Source organism: Mesoplodon densirostris, chromosome 8 (genome assembly GCF_025265405.1).
Source record: "Mesoplodon densirostris isolate mMesDen1 chromosome 8, mMesDen1 primary haplotype, whole genome shotgun sequence".
In the NCBI taxonomy this organism is placed as follows: domain Eukaryota; kingdom Metazoa; phylum Chordata; class Mammalia; order Artiodactyla; family Ziphiidae; genus Mesoplodon; species Mesoplodon densirostris.
The window spans coordinates 84,467,737-84,482,649 of record NC_082668.1 but is presented as its reverse complement, the minus strand read 5'-3'; the positions used below and the strand labels follow the sequence as shown (position 1 = coordinate 84,482,649).

Here is a 14,913-nt window from a genome sequence, read left to right as displayed (position 1 = left end):
TCAAATCAAATCTAAAATCAAACCTATAACCTTTTCTTTGTTTCTTTTCTATTAACCCTATGACCATTTCTTTCTGTTCTATGCAATATTGCACTTTTCTGAAAGCAAGCAAGTTGTATTCGGAATTGTGGTGGCTTTAAAGTAAATGTACAGGGGAATTCCCTGGCAGTCCAGTGGTTAGGACTCCACACTTCCATTGCAGGGGGCACGAGTTTGATCCCTGGTTGGGGAACTAAGATCCTGCATGCCACACAGCATGGCTAAAATATATATATATATATATATTTATATATATATTTATGTATATAAATTATTTGATACTCTTCCCTTCAAAAGTGAAAGCCTAATCTCTTTTTCTTAAGTGTGAGTTCTTTTTAGTGACTAGCTTCTAATGAATACAATATGGCAGAAGTGACAGTACGTGACTTCAAGACTAGAACATAAAGAGGGCTTTCTCCTTGCCCTTTGTTTTGTGTCACCTGCTCTGGGAGAAGCCAGTTGCCATGTCATGAAATAATCAACAACCCTATGGTGAGATACATGTGGAGAAAAACTGAAGCCTTCTACCAACAGCCAACAAAGAGGAATTGGGACCTCCTGCCAATAGCCATGAGAGTGAGCCTTCTTAGAAGCTGATCCTCCTGTCTTAGTCAAGATAACTGAGTTCCCTGCCAACATCTTGACAGCAACCTTATGACAGACCCAAAGCCAGAAGCACCCAGATAAGGTGCCCCCAAATTTCAGACCCACAGAAACTATGAAATAATTAATAAATGTTTATTGCTTTAGGTCACTGTTCATATTTCTGGATTGTACACTGTTCATGTTTGTTGTTATTTTAAGAAGAGGTCAGAATTATCTAAGCTAATACTGAGGAGGTTGAAATCTTGGGATAAATAGAAATAAATGATAATCTTTTGCTTTTTTTCCCCCCTCCCTTTTCTTTTCCTCTGGGGAACTGGAAGTTACTTTGATGTGAAAGGAAATTAAGTCTATAAATTGCATACTTTAAAATATTGGTTATGACTATTCCACTGGACTGGGGCCTAATCAAGCACCTTAGTATAATAACTTTATATTTAAAGTATAAGAGCCTGATCCCTCTCAGAGAATCTACTGTCCTTTCTTCCACAACCACTGGGTCCACTGTTCCCTGGCTTGGGACAGTCTACCTTTCTTCTTACCGAGCTAAATCTTACAGCTCAGTAAAGATATTTCAGGTCTGAACTCCTTGACAAAGCCTTGCCTGATCATCCTTGCCACTGTAAAGCAAAGTTTCCATCTTGTGAACTTGACATATAACACTTCACTTTCACGTTTTTTCACTTACTAGTTCCGATTTTTACTCCTGTTTAGGTAAATGTCATATCACAATGCCATATATATCTTCCTATCATTTTTCCCATGCCTCCAGGACTCAGCAGAAATGTGTTGGACATGGTTCATTTTACACAGAAATGATAAACAAGTGATTCTTGAGTCAGTGTTACTTGTTCATACTGTAGTTTCTAGGCAACAATTACCTTATGTGCTTTTAATGGACTGAGATTATCACTATTTTTTTTAACTCCAACTTGCAGAGAACCCAAATTTGAAACATTTTCAAGTGATACTATTATTAGTACTTATAAATAAAATGAATGACTGTTCTTCATGGCACTTCCATGCTTTAGTATAAGAACTGAAACATAAAAGCCAAAAATGGCCCTCTCCATGATCAATAAGGTACAGAGATGAAGAACAGCTTTGGTTCAAAAGACATTTTAAGAGTTTATGTTGCATGTCAATTATAGCTCAATAAAATTGGAAAAAATAAAAATAAAAATAATGAATAAGGAAATACTTAAAAAGAGTTCATGTGGATTTCAACAGTCTGAGCTATACCTGACTCCTGCCATCATGAAAATTGAGAATTGATTTAAAAAAAACATTCAAAACATTCCTCAGTTGAACATACTTTTTCATGGTTACATTGTCTTTTACTGAAAATGAGAAAAATGTTTTACCACATACCACCAGGTTTCCAATGACCATGACCATCATGAAGACAGTAAGGCACATGGTTTGACCGGCGACCTCCATGCAGTCCCACATGGTCTCTATCCACTCTCCACACAGCACTCGGAACACAATCAGGAAGGAGTGGAAGAAGTCATGCATGTGCCAGCGCGGGAGTTCACAATCATTGGAAATCTTGCAGACACATTCTTTGTAGCTCTTACCAAAGAGCTGCATGCCAACCACGGCAAAAATGAAGACGATGATGGCCAACACCAAGGTGAGGTTACCCAGAGCTCCCACAGAATTGCCAATGATCTTTATCAACATGTTCAGAGTCGGCCAAGATTTTGCCAATTTGAAAACTCTGAGCTGGAAACAAAAGCAAGAAGGTCATTACTGCTCTGCATTCTGAAGAATCTGCATATTTGTTTATAGGAAAAATCTATAATGTCTCAATTTTAGGTGATGGATTATTCATGTGCCAAACTATTATCTAGCAAATGTATTAGTTTGTTACCATGGGATATTTTTCATTTTGAAATAGTTTATATTGTAAATAAAATAATTATTCAGTTTTTCATCAGCATTCAAAGAATAAGATTCACCAAATATTCCTGAATCTTACATAAGCACTTATACTATTCTTTTTGTTTTTCTGTAAGGAACTGAGATATCTAACATTAGTGATGATTAAGTAGAAAAGACTCTTTCAGAGAAGTAGAGGCTCTCATTATTTAAAAGCCCGAAGTGGATATATTTTTCAGTGTACTTGAAATATAATGCTGAAATTCACAAGTGCAAACAACACTTATATAAGGTACAAGAGAAAAACCAACTAATTTCTTTAAATCTCTGGACTGCTATATCTGTAGCTTGCTGTAATTTTAGGCTGTATTTTAAAGGAGATTTATTATATTCAAGGAAGAAATACTTGAACTTGAGTAAAAAGCTGTATTTTGTCAACCTTTATGTCTTCAGTGATTTAATTAATCAACTCATTATAGTGTGGAAATGGCTCTCTACTACTGTGCCTGACACATTGGTTGTATTAGAAGCTTCTAGAGTACCATTTACTATTAATAGCAGCAGCATTTTATTTCCGATGCTTCAGTAAATGTCAGGTCAAGAGTAGTGCATTATTTAATGGCAACTAAGTGACCCAAAGGAGCAGATATAAGAACCAAAAATTTTAATTTATTCCCAGAGAATAATTAATGCAAAAGGGCCTGATATACTAAGCAAGACACTGATGATATTATGCCTTCTATCTCCCCAAACTGCATCACACTATCACAAAGATTTACTAAGCTTCTTAAAAGTAGTTGCCCATATTCACTTGTTATATAATCATTGCTAATTTTTGTTTTGTTTTTTGTTTTTTTGCATCCTTCTAGCTTCAAATTAGGTCTATAGCTATCCATGAAGACTAGGAAAGGAAATCACAGCTCTAAGGATCTTAACACAAATTTGAAAGTGGTAAGGGAGTTTCTAAACAGACTTCACAACTAAGTCTTGAAACTAATCACTGTTAAGATAAGTTGCCTATAAGAATCTGTCTTTACTAACTATATACAACCTCTGTTGTTTCAAAATAAATTGCAAAAAATTAGAGCCAACTCAAATAAACAGCACAATAAAACATACCAAACTTCAAATGGAAATGTGTCAAGTGATATTTTGTCTCATCTGTGAAAGATCCATAAACTTTGAAATATAAAGATCAAATGAAAGACCCTTTCCTTAAAATTAAAGTATAACACAGGCAACTCTTCTCAGACAGTGTATTTGGTGACTTCCTGACCTGGCTGAAGAAGTAGATGTATAGGAGCTCTGTCTTCTTCCCCTGTACACTCTACCCAGTCCAGGGTCTTGGCTTCTATGGGGGCAAAATGGGCAACTCCATAATCCCTTAGCCTCTGGTAGAAAGATGAGCCCACCCAAAGCCCCAACCAAGCCTTAACATGGGTAAGCAAACCCCATATAGCTGAGAGGTACATATTGTGTTGTTTAATTTGATATGCATTTATCTATGACCTCCATTTTCTCTCTCCCCATTAGCCTTCCTATTCAATTACTAAGGACAGAACTATTGGCTGTTCATTTGAATAAACTTAATCTATGCATTAAAACTATGAGGAAGAAGAAATTACCATCTGCTTTGTTAGAAGTATATTCAAATAATATTAAAGCTATGGGAAATCTTGTAATTTTTTCCTAGAAAAGAGTGACTACTAATTAAATTATTTATAAAAACATTATGTTTACTCTCAGTTAATTTACCAGTCGAAATGATCGGAGAACTGACAATCCTTCCACGTTTGCCAAACCAAGTTCCATTAAACTAAGGCTCACAATAAAACCATCAAAAATATTCCAGCCTTCTTGAAAGTAATAATATGGATCCATGGCAATTATCTTTAGAAACATTTCTGCTGTGAAGATCCCAGTGAAGACCTAAGTGAGAAATGTTTATTACACAAGTGAAGACTCTTGAAAACATAAATAACTATCGAGCAATTTAATTTAGTCCCAACAAATCACAATTCAATTCTGAGTTTTAAAAATTGGTTTGGGTCCAGGAAATTAGTATCCTCAAATGGTTTGTATTCAAATCAATATTTAATTGTTTACTATATTTAAGGTTTATCAAGTGATAAAGAATACAAAAATTAAGACAACAAAATTAATATCCTTATTTCTATATTCTTAAGTGAAAGGTTCAGCTAACTCTTTGTGGTCAACTACCTGGCTCTGCCTCTGATCTCCCTAGCCCTCCAAAAACTCACCAAATAATTGCCTAATAGTTTGATTCCCTCCCTTGGCCCTGCAGGCAAGGCTGGTGCTAAAAAGGTTTTATGTTGGCTGTAATAAACAAGGTCACCCCTAGCCCTATAGATGTTAAGGATGCTTTTAAAAAATTTTTTATTTTCCTGGCCAAAGAGAAGCAGCATTCTCTAGTCTCCATTTTCTTTCTCTACAACTATTTAAAATTTTCCACGTGTCTTCAACCATTTTTCTTTATTCTCCACTCTCAGTACTTCTGCATCTCAGAGGTTACGGAAGTCAGTCAACCTGAACTTACTCAGTTTCCTTATATCTACCAAACTACTTACATCCACACCATACTTTCCTTTTTTTTTCCTGTTAAAAATTAAAGGCATGTCACTGCTTTGCTCTAATTTCTGCAGCTGCAATTATGTATCTTCTTTGGACTTCTTGAAGAATTCACCTTCTCAATTAACCTGTAGTTTCAACCTCTTCCTGCTACTGACTGCTTCCTATTGGGATTTTACAAGTATCAACAGATACTCAGTCCCTCTCCACCTTAAAACTACCACCAGCATCATAAAAGAAACTCTCCTTGCATTCTACTTCCCCCATTAGCTACCACCATCTGTCCTCTCTTCATAGCCCAACTTCTTTAAGAGTTTGTGTACTTGTCTGTACTCACTAGTTCCATTTCTTTAACTTACCCCCTGACCTGCCAGTCAGCACAAACTGCTTTAACCAATTTCACCAACATAACTGAAACTGCCATTGATAAATTCAATTGAACTTTTAATAGTTATCTTGCTTGCCTCTTTAGGAGTTTTTCACAACGTCGTCTGTTCCTTGTTCCTTAAAATAGTTTCTGTCCAGGCTTCAGTGATTCACATCTCCCTGGATACTTCTCAGTTGCTTTTCCTCCTCCAACAAATCATTCAACACTGGATTTCTTCAGAGGTCTTTCTGTCCTCAACCTGCTTAATCTAATTTTCCTTTTACAATAAATTTACATTTTGAGATCTATTTTCCCATTCAAGCATACCTCCTGAATTCCAGAACTACATCCTTATTTCCTTATTCAACACCTCCACTGGATAACTGTCTCACAGGTACCTCAAATTCAACAGGTCCAAAATTCATTTCATCACTTTCTCTGCACAACCTTGCTTCTCTTCTGATATTTGCTAATTCAGTAAATGGAATGACTCTCTACCTTGGTGGCCAGCTCAGAAACTTGAGAGTCTTGCTAGCTTTTCCAAATATCTCTTGAATGCTTCAAGTTGAAATTCACCCATGCACGTATTACCAGTTTTTCCTCCTTTTATTGTTAAGTAGAATTCTATTGTTTGAATATTCTATAAAAATTTAAATAATGTATAGCACTTTTTGTCTCTTTTCCAAGAAATCTTGGCCACCCCAATCACATGTGCTAAAATTTTCATATATTTTATACTTACATATGCTATAAACGCTTGCTTTAAATAATCAGTTGTCTTTTCAAGAAATTAAGATAAGGGAAAAAAACCCAGTATTTTCTATTTACCACATTTATTCATTTCTAGTGACCATCATTCTCAAATTTCCATCTAATACATTCTTCCCGTTCAGCCTGAAGAACTTCCTTTAGCATTTCTTGCAGCATAATTCTGGTGTAACAATTTTTTTAAGGTTTTGTTTATATTAAAATTCTTTATTTCACACTAGTTTTTGATAGATAGTTTCACCATAGAATAATGTTTTAACTTCTTTTTTTTCTTTTTTTCATCAGGCCACTTTCTTATGGCCTGAACTGTTTCTGACGAGATGTTAATCCCTTATACATAATATGTATTTTTCTTCTGGCTGCTTCTAAAAGTTTCTTTTGTTTTCACAGCTTGGCTAAGATGTGCCCAATGTAGTTAATTTTATATTTATCCTTGTTGATGTTCACTGACATTTTACAATTTAATATTAAGGTGTCTAAGTTAATATCTTTCATCAAATTTGAGAACATTTTGGCCATTATTTCTCCAAATATTTGTTTTGTTCCATTCTCTCTTTTGTCTTTCTGAGTCTCCCTTATGTAAATATTAGACCACTTGATGTTATTCTGCAGATTAGTGTGACTTAGTTCATTTTTCCTGTAAGTTTTTCTCTGCTGTTCAAATTGGATAATTTCTATTGGTTTGCTTCAAGTTTGACACTTTCTTCTGACATCTGCAATTTTCTTTTAAACTCATCCAGTGAATTTTTCATTTTAGAATTTGTACTTTTCAGTTCTAAAATGTCTAGATAATTCTTTTATATAGTTTCCATTTTTTCTGCTCATATTCTCCATCTGTTTATTCTTTTTTTTTTTTTTTTCTTTTTTGCAGTATGCGGGCCTCTCACTGTTGTGGCCTCTCCCGTCGCGGAGCACAGGCTCCGGATGCGCAGGCCCAGCGGCCATGGCTCACGGGCCCAGCCGCTCCGCGGCATATGGGATCCTCCCAGACCGGGGCACGAACCCGTATCCCCTGCATCGGCAGGCGGACTCTTAACCACTGCGCCACCAGGGAGGCCCCATCTGTTTATTCTTGATGACCATTTTTTTCCTTCAATTTGTTAAATGTATTTGTAATAGGTCCTCTAAAGTCCTTTAATGCTAATTTTAGTAATTCAGCCATCTCTGGATCTATTTCTATTGAGTACTGAGTATTTCTTTCTCTCAACTAAAGTTACAGTTTCCTATTTCTTCATATATCATGTAATTATTTATGTGATGTGAATAATGTGTTGTAGAGAGTTTTGATTCAATTATTTTCCTCTAAAGTGTACTGATTTTTGTCCTAGCAGGAAGTTAAATTATAGGTTGGCCACTTTGAACTTACAGCAGTTAGGTTTAATACTTAAGTAGGGCACAGCTATTTTGGTTTGCTCTTTGTCCTAGTTGAATCTTCTGGTTCTCTGACATAGCCTTTACTCCTTAAGTGTAAAAACCCTTTGGGGTTTTAAAGGAAAGCCCAAAGTCTGTTCAATTTCCCCATCTTGGTCAGCTTTATATTCAAAACCCTTGGGAAGCATTTCCTTCTATTCTTTTTTTTTTTTTTTTTTGGAACAATTTGTGAAGGATTGGTGTTAATTCTTTAAATATTTGGTAGAATTCACCAAAGAAATCATCTGGGCCTAGGCTTTCCTTTGTGGGAACATTTTTTCATTACTAATTCAATTTTTACTTGTTATAAGTTTTTTCGTATTTTCTATTTCTTCTTGAGTCAGTTTCAGTGGTTTGTTACTTTCTAGGAATTTTTCCATTTCCTCTAGGTTATCTAATTTGTTGGTACAATTATTTATAGTACTCTGTATACTCCTTTCTATTTCTGTAAGATCAATAGTGATGTCCCCTCTTCATTCCTGCTTTTAGTAATTTGAATTTTCTCTCTTTTTCTTGGTAAGTATAGCTAAAGATCTGTCATTTCTATTGCTCTTTTAAAAAAATCAACTTTGGGGTTTGTTGATTTTTTTCTGATGTTTTCCTATTCTCTATTTCATTCCTTTCCACTCTATTCTTTATTATTTCCTTTCTTCTGCTATTTTTTTAGTTTGCTCTTCTTTTTCTAGTTTCTTAAGATGAAAATATAGATTATGGATTTGAGGTGTTATTTTTTTACTATAGGTATTTATAGCATAAATTTACCTCTAGGCACTATTTCAGTTTGGTGTGTTTTCGTTTTAATTCATCTCAAAGTATTTTCTAATTTTTCTTGTGATTTCTTTTTTAACCTATCGGTTATTTACAAGTCTGCTTTTAATTTCCATATATTTATAAATTTTCCAAATTCCTGTTTATTGATTTCTAATTTCATTCCATTTTTGTGAGAAAAAGTACTTTAATTTCAATCTTTTTAAGATTAATGAGGCTTGTTTTATGACCTACCTATCACTTATGCTGGGGAATATTCCATATGTACTTGAGAAGAATGTGAATCCTGTCTATATATTTTCTACTATTTCATTATCTTCCTTAACACATAAGACAAGTCCAATTTTGAACTGTCCACTTGTTGTTTATGTCTTTCCAGCATCCAATATCTCTTCTTCTGATAATGGTAGACCTAATTTTCTTCTTCATAATTGTATTCATTTACTCTGTCTCCAGTGATAAGACATGGTTCTGGTTTGGCCAAGTAGGGCATTCTAACCCTGGAATCAGATTAACTGACTGACTTAGAAATGGTCATGTAACTCCAACCAGGCCAATGATATTCAATTCTTGGGCTTTTGTTAGAACCACTAGTTAGGAGGCACAATCCTTCTGCTTAAAGAGCTGTGTCAGGATAAAAGTTGGTAGACCGTTGCCATCAATAGAATACCCAGCCAGAGATGAAAAAACATACAGGGAAGAAGTTGGCAAGAAGCTAACTCCCAATGACATTGACTGAGAACCTGAATCTAGCCAGATTAAAATGTGGATCTATGCCCAAATGGACTTTAGTTACTTGAAGTAATGAATTATCTTTATTTTTGCTTAAGCCCATTTGAGTTGTTTCCTAATATCCACCTCCATAACGCTGCTTTGATCCCTTGCTCACTTTTTATAGATAATGTTGAAGTGATTCCTATATATGTGAAAAAATTTGGACTAGGTAATGTTATTGTTCTTTCCTAAAGTTTTGTGATTTTTGGCCACAGCTTAAAATAGTCTCCGAAATATCTTTCAGAGTCTCTGATATAGTATTCAGAGCTTCCATTGTTCTGTGAATTTCTCATGGGTATAGTTTCTCCCACTGTAAGATGCAGACATTCATAGTATCTATGAGGACTGACTTTGTGGGAACCTAGAGAGAGGGATTTTACATAAACTATTTAATACAATGCCTGGTACAAAATAAGTGGTCAGCATATATATGTTAACTTTATCAGTTAAGACCTATCTGGATTATAATAAAAAATAGTGGTTACTTCAGAGTCTAAAAATATTGTGTATTATACTTCAGAATATATCATTTACTATCTATATAGAACCTGTTTATATGTTCATTTATCAAGTTGGGAGGTTCATGAGAACTCAATAAGCCTCATATTGATATTAATATATTTTTGTTGCCTGAATTTATTCATTTTGTTTCTCTGTAAAAGACCACTTTACTTTCATTTCTATCATTCTACCATGTATCCATGAATGTTAATACAAAATTTTAAGTAAAAATGTATGCAAAAATTAATCATTTATAAATTCTTAAATTTATAGGACAAATTCAAACAGAAATAATAACTTCTATGATGTTTCCTCTTTTAAAAATCCATCTTCAGTTATGAACAGATGATATTTCAAAATTATCTGACTTGGCATATTTTATAATTTGTTTGGCAAATGTAGACATGTCTGAAAGAATCTATTCTAAATACCTGAGAAACAGATCAGAATTTTACCATAAATCAATATCCTCCATAATTCATAACAATCTTTGTAATGAATGGGCAATTTATATTTAATTCTAAATCAAACTATACATAAAATCTTTGAATCTTTTCCACTGCTAAACTCTAGCAGTATATTTTTGTTATAAAAAAGTGATGCTGAACTTTTGCTGTCCAGGTATATACGACCAATTAATTCATATTTAATTTGAGAGTGATATGTGAAATTCATTAAGGCAATCATGAACTCTTTCAATGGGTAGAGTAACCCTCAGTGAGCCTTACCAGGTTCCCGACTGACAGCACACTGCTAAACTGCTCCGTCATGGGATAGTGCTCCATGGCCATGAAGAGGGTATTTAAGACAATGCAGATGGTGATGGCCAGGTCAACAAAAGGGTCCATCACTATCAAGTTGACGAGATGTTTCACCTTTAACCATGGCTTACAGCAGTCCCAAATCAAACACATGTTAGCAAATTTATACCAGCAGGGTGGGCATTTCTGTCTGGATTCTTCAAGTTCTGGAAGAAAAAGGTTAGAATACTTATGAAAACTGCTTCCTTCCTATTAAGCAGCCTTTGGTTTAAACTGAAAGTGATTTTTAAAAAATCTAAAGTTGTTAAAAGGCATTATAGGTTAATCGGATGGTTGAGCAGGAAAGCACTTACAGCTGTCATAAAAAGTGTGGGCACAGAAAGGCTAGTAAACTTTCCAAATTTATCTTGGTTAAACATGGTTTCCAAGATTCTATCTACAATATTAAATAGTCTGATAATTATCTTTAAGGCTATCAGAAATTAATGGGTAGGACTTGTGTTAAGTATACTTAAAGCTCATCTATGTTCCAGATAGAGCAAGACATATAATATCAAAGAACACCTCTCAGGAGATGTCTTTAAAACCTTTATCAGTCATGCTGAATCTCAGTTTCTTGGATTAGATATGTTCTTTGTGTATTTTAATGAGATAGTTTTGTCAGTGTCACCAGTCTTAGTTAAAAAATTTCTAGTTAAGTCTAATTAGATATAGGCCTGAATATTAAACTCAGCAGAATTTCTTAATTTAACTAGATGGCACAAAAGAAGAGGAAATATCAAACCTAAGAAACTGAGAACTTCACTGTTTCACAAAATGGGACTTATGTACTACTGGTAAAATACAAGAGGAGTAGGTAGAACATAGGTAGAATTCATAAATTTTAATGGTATGCATTTATTTTAATATATTAAAATGTATAACTATCACACCAAACCTATGATATAAGATTTCATATAAAAATACATTTATTTAAAAAAATACGATTTCAAAAAGAATTTCAACTAAATAACAGGAGAGAAAAGACAGAAATGCACAGATCTATAAGGTGATACTCAAAATACTGAAACTTAGTAAATAATGGCAAAGAATTTGGGAGAATTAGGAAGTGGGAAATTATCTGCTCTTTTCCTTTGGTATATTTCTCTCTTAATCAACTCTTGAGTGAGAAAAGAGTTCAGCAGTTGTTGTTTTCTGCCAATATCATTGCTGCACTCTGTTACCTGCTCTGCCAAATGTGAGACCATCACCGATTAGCACTAAAATAGAGGAAAAGATTCTTTGTTCATCCATAGCATGACTCTGGTTGGTCACTTTAGTATTACTACTGTGGTAACTGGAATATCCCTCCAAACCTGGTACAGTTTACTAAGAATTAAACTTTTCAAGAGAGTTTATGCAATGGACAAACATGACCATAGGTAGTGATTTTTGCTTTGCTGATAAACATTCACTACCAATATTATAAAGTTTGCTACTTCCCTAAAGTAAATTAATTTCCTTATTATTTTTAACAGAATTCCATGAGAGGTAGATTCTTCAATTGTGTCTTTATATACTGAAATTCTTCAAGCACCCAGTTTATTTCCTTTCCTCTTAAATGTAATTTTGTAAACAGTAAACAGTAGTTGAATTGTAAATCAGAAGAAAAATATAAATATAGTTAATATGCACTGTTTTGTAGAAGCTTTTAAGACTCCCGAATAAACCCATATTTATACTGAAGGTAAAAAGGCTTTACTACTTACAATAAATAACAAAAGAGAATTGAAAAAGCTCTTTGCCTATGTACAGTCAGAATAAGTATTTTTTAAAATGTTACTTGTAATTTAGCAGATAAAGAGAAGCAAATAGAAACTGTGTGGAAAAAAGTAAATTAGAGAAAAGTTCAAAAGGCAAAATGCAGCCAGTGTTGCTCGTCTTGACACCAGGAAAAAGTGGAGCATAGTTGTTAAATTCTAAAATAAAATCATTCAATTATTCATGCTAAAAAAAAAGAATATCACACTTTGACACAAAACAAAGCACTCGGGGAGAACTACAGCCACGTCTCCGTTATTCCTGGGTGGGTTATCCACATTGAAAATCATTTACAGCCCAGTTTAGATCTTTTGCTGGCTCCCCTCAATTCCTCAGTGCTTGTACCTCACCCTCCCACCACCTTCCCAAGGATTTGACCTGGAAACATTTCCATATGGTTTTTGCATTTAAAAAACTTGAAAAGCAAACAATTCATTTTTCCTTATCTCCTACAGTGCCATTAAGTAGGAGGTCATTCATTCATTGCCTGGACAATGAAGACTTAGCTGTAGTTCAAAAGAAGGAAAACAAAAGTTGCCAGCCTGGATCAACAAGCCTGTTTCCAAAAAGGAAAGGTGAACTAAACCATGATTAGACTTAGAAGGAAGGATCTCCAAATAAACAGATTATGTCAACCTAAGACACCTTTCCACTGTTATTAGGAACAAAAAAGGACTATATTAATGACAGCTCTAGTTGCATGTATATGCTATGTACTGCTAAAAACAAGCCTTGATTAATGCCAGATTCAAAATGTTTAGATATAATCGAATAAAAAAAAAGTAGGCTTTGCATCCAACACAACCAATGAAAAACAGAATGAAAACTCAGCCATTTTTCCTCACATAAATATAAAGTTAAAAGCTCTGCAGATATTAAAACCAAACACTCAGTCTCCTGCTTCCTAAGTTACACTTATCTCTAGGACATCCTTTTCATTCTAAGCAAGTCCATGAGACACATTTGCATGGAGGGTGATGTGGGTGCACTCATTTTAAACTGCGTATCTTAATTAGTGGACAAGTCCAATCTTGTGGTGGTGGGTTGATGTTTTTTAAGTAATTTCTTAAGTTAGCCCAAACTTAATGCTATCAGAAGTTCAAAGTAGGACTGTTAATTTAGACTTACCCTGTCTCCTTCTCTACTTCTTGCTTTAGGGAGCAGACATGCTGCTGACATCAGTAGCAGAACCACTGGCAGCTTCCTCTCAGTGGTTTTGCTATGGCAAGGAGCAGAAGACCAGAGAATCTTCAAAAGATTTACCTGGAGGGACAGGGAGGAGCAAGCTACTGGCAGCTGGGGGGGAAGAGGGAGTGCAAGCTAACGCAGGCGAGGTTGGGGAAGAACGTACTGAGTTTAATATTCCATAGAAATCAGTGAAAAGATTTCTGATATTGCATTAGGACATGATGAAAATTGGGTCGTTCAGTAACTGACATGGCTGTGATATGTAAGGCCATCTACATTGTGAGATTTTCCTGGCTGTGACTTTTAGGCTTTTGGTACTGATATTAGTATCACGGGATCTTTGCATTCAGACTGGAAAATAATTATTGCACGAATCTATCCAGTGTCAAGAGAAACTATAACTAACAGGAAGAAAGGCATGAGCACATGTTCGCGCTCTCTCCTTCATTCTCCATCTTTCTTTTTCCTTTGACACATCCACACACACACACACACACACACACACACACACACACTTCGGAGGGGAAGAAAAGGGAGGGGTTATAAAATAGAAAAGGAGAGAAGGGGAAAGGACAGCAAGGGAGGAGGATAGAATATATTTTACATGAAAGTATTTTCCAAGTAACTGAAGTTGATAGTTGATGATGCTTGAATTCACTTACAGTATGGAAAGGCACAAACATGTGAATTAACAAAACAACAATAAAACAACCAATAATAATATTTATTGACTGTCTTCTACATGCTTCTACATACATAGGTGCTTTATATATGAGGCCTTATTTAATCTTTACAACAACCTTAATCTAAACGTCATTATCCACACTTTACTGATGAAGAAACAAGTGTAGAGTCCCAAACTAACACACAGAGCCAATGATTGATCGCAAATCAAGCTGTCCTCAAAGTCTTTATTTTGGAATTATAAGATCCAGATCTCTAAACAATATATTCTCTACTCACGTATAATCTGCAACTAAAGAGAAAGCTGAGATATTGTAATATCTGATCAGAGAAAGACAAAAGTAGTTTTACAAAATTTTGAAAACTTTGCTTCAAAGAGGTTAATATCAAACCCTAATTCTCATTTTTTCATTTATACATCTGGTTAAATCAAAAGAGTTTATAGCTTGAGTCTCAAGCAGTTAATACAATTTAAATGGGTTAGCATCACCATAAAAATAAACATTTATCATTACATTCCTTTTTATGTCATGCACATAACAAGCTTCAACAATTTAGAACTTAATCTACCAAAGTGGTATTCCAAGTATACCTCGAATTTGCAGTAGATTCCTGGAGGCTAAATGTAGAAATCTGTATGAGACAATAGAATCCATTTGTTGTACATGGATTTTACTTTTATTTAGTAAAAGACATAATGATGATTTGGTGTCAAGTCAGGAAGAATTTTCTTGGAATTTATAAGAGTTCTTTTCATCATTACTAGAGCACTGCCAA

General features: G+C 34.6%; 1 protein-coding gene across 1 annotated transcript in view; it reads right to left on the bottom strand.

Annotated features, from left to right (window-relative positions):
- The window catches only part of LOC132495326 (sodium channel protein type 2 subunit alpha-like), a 91,035-nt gene that overhangs the window by 41,754 nt on the left and 34,368 nt on the right, over nucleotides 1-14,913 (bottom strand). The window contains exons 14-16 of the mRNA XM_060107139.1: nucleotides 10,432-10,670; nucleotides 4,282-4,455; nucleotides 2,014-2,370 (exon numbers count right to left, since the gene is read on the bottom strand). Coding sequence (XP_059963122.1) covers nucleotides 2,014-2,370; nucleotides 4,282-4,455; nucleotides 10,432-10,670 — 770 coding nt within the window. The remainder of the gene's footprint in view (nucleotides 1-2,013; nucleotides 2,371-4,281; nucleotides 4,456-10,431; nucleotides 10,671-14,913) is intronic.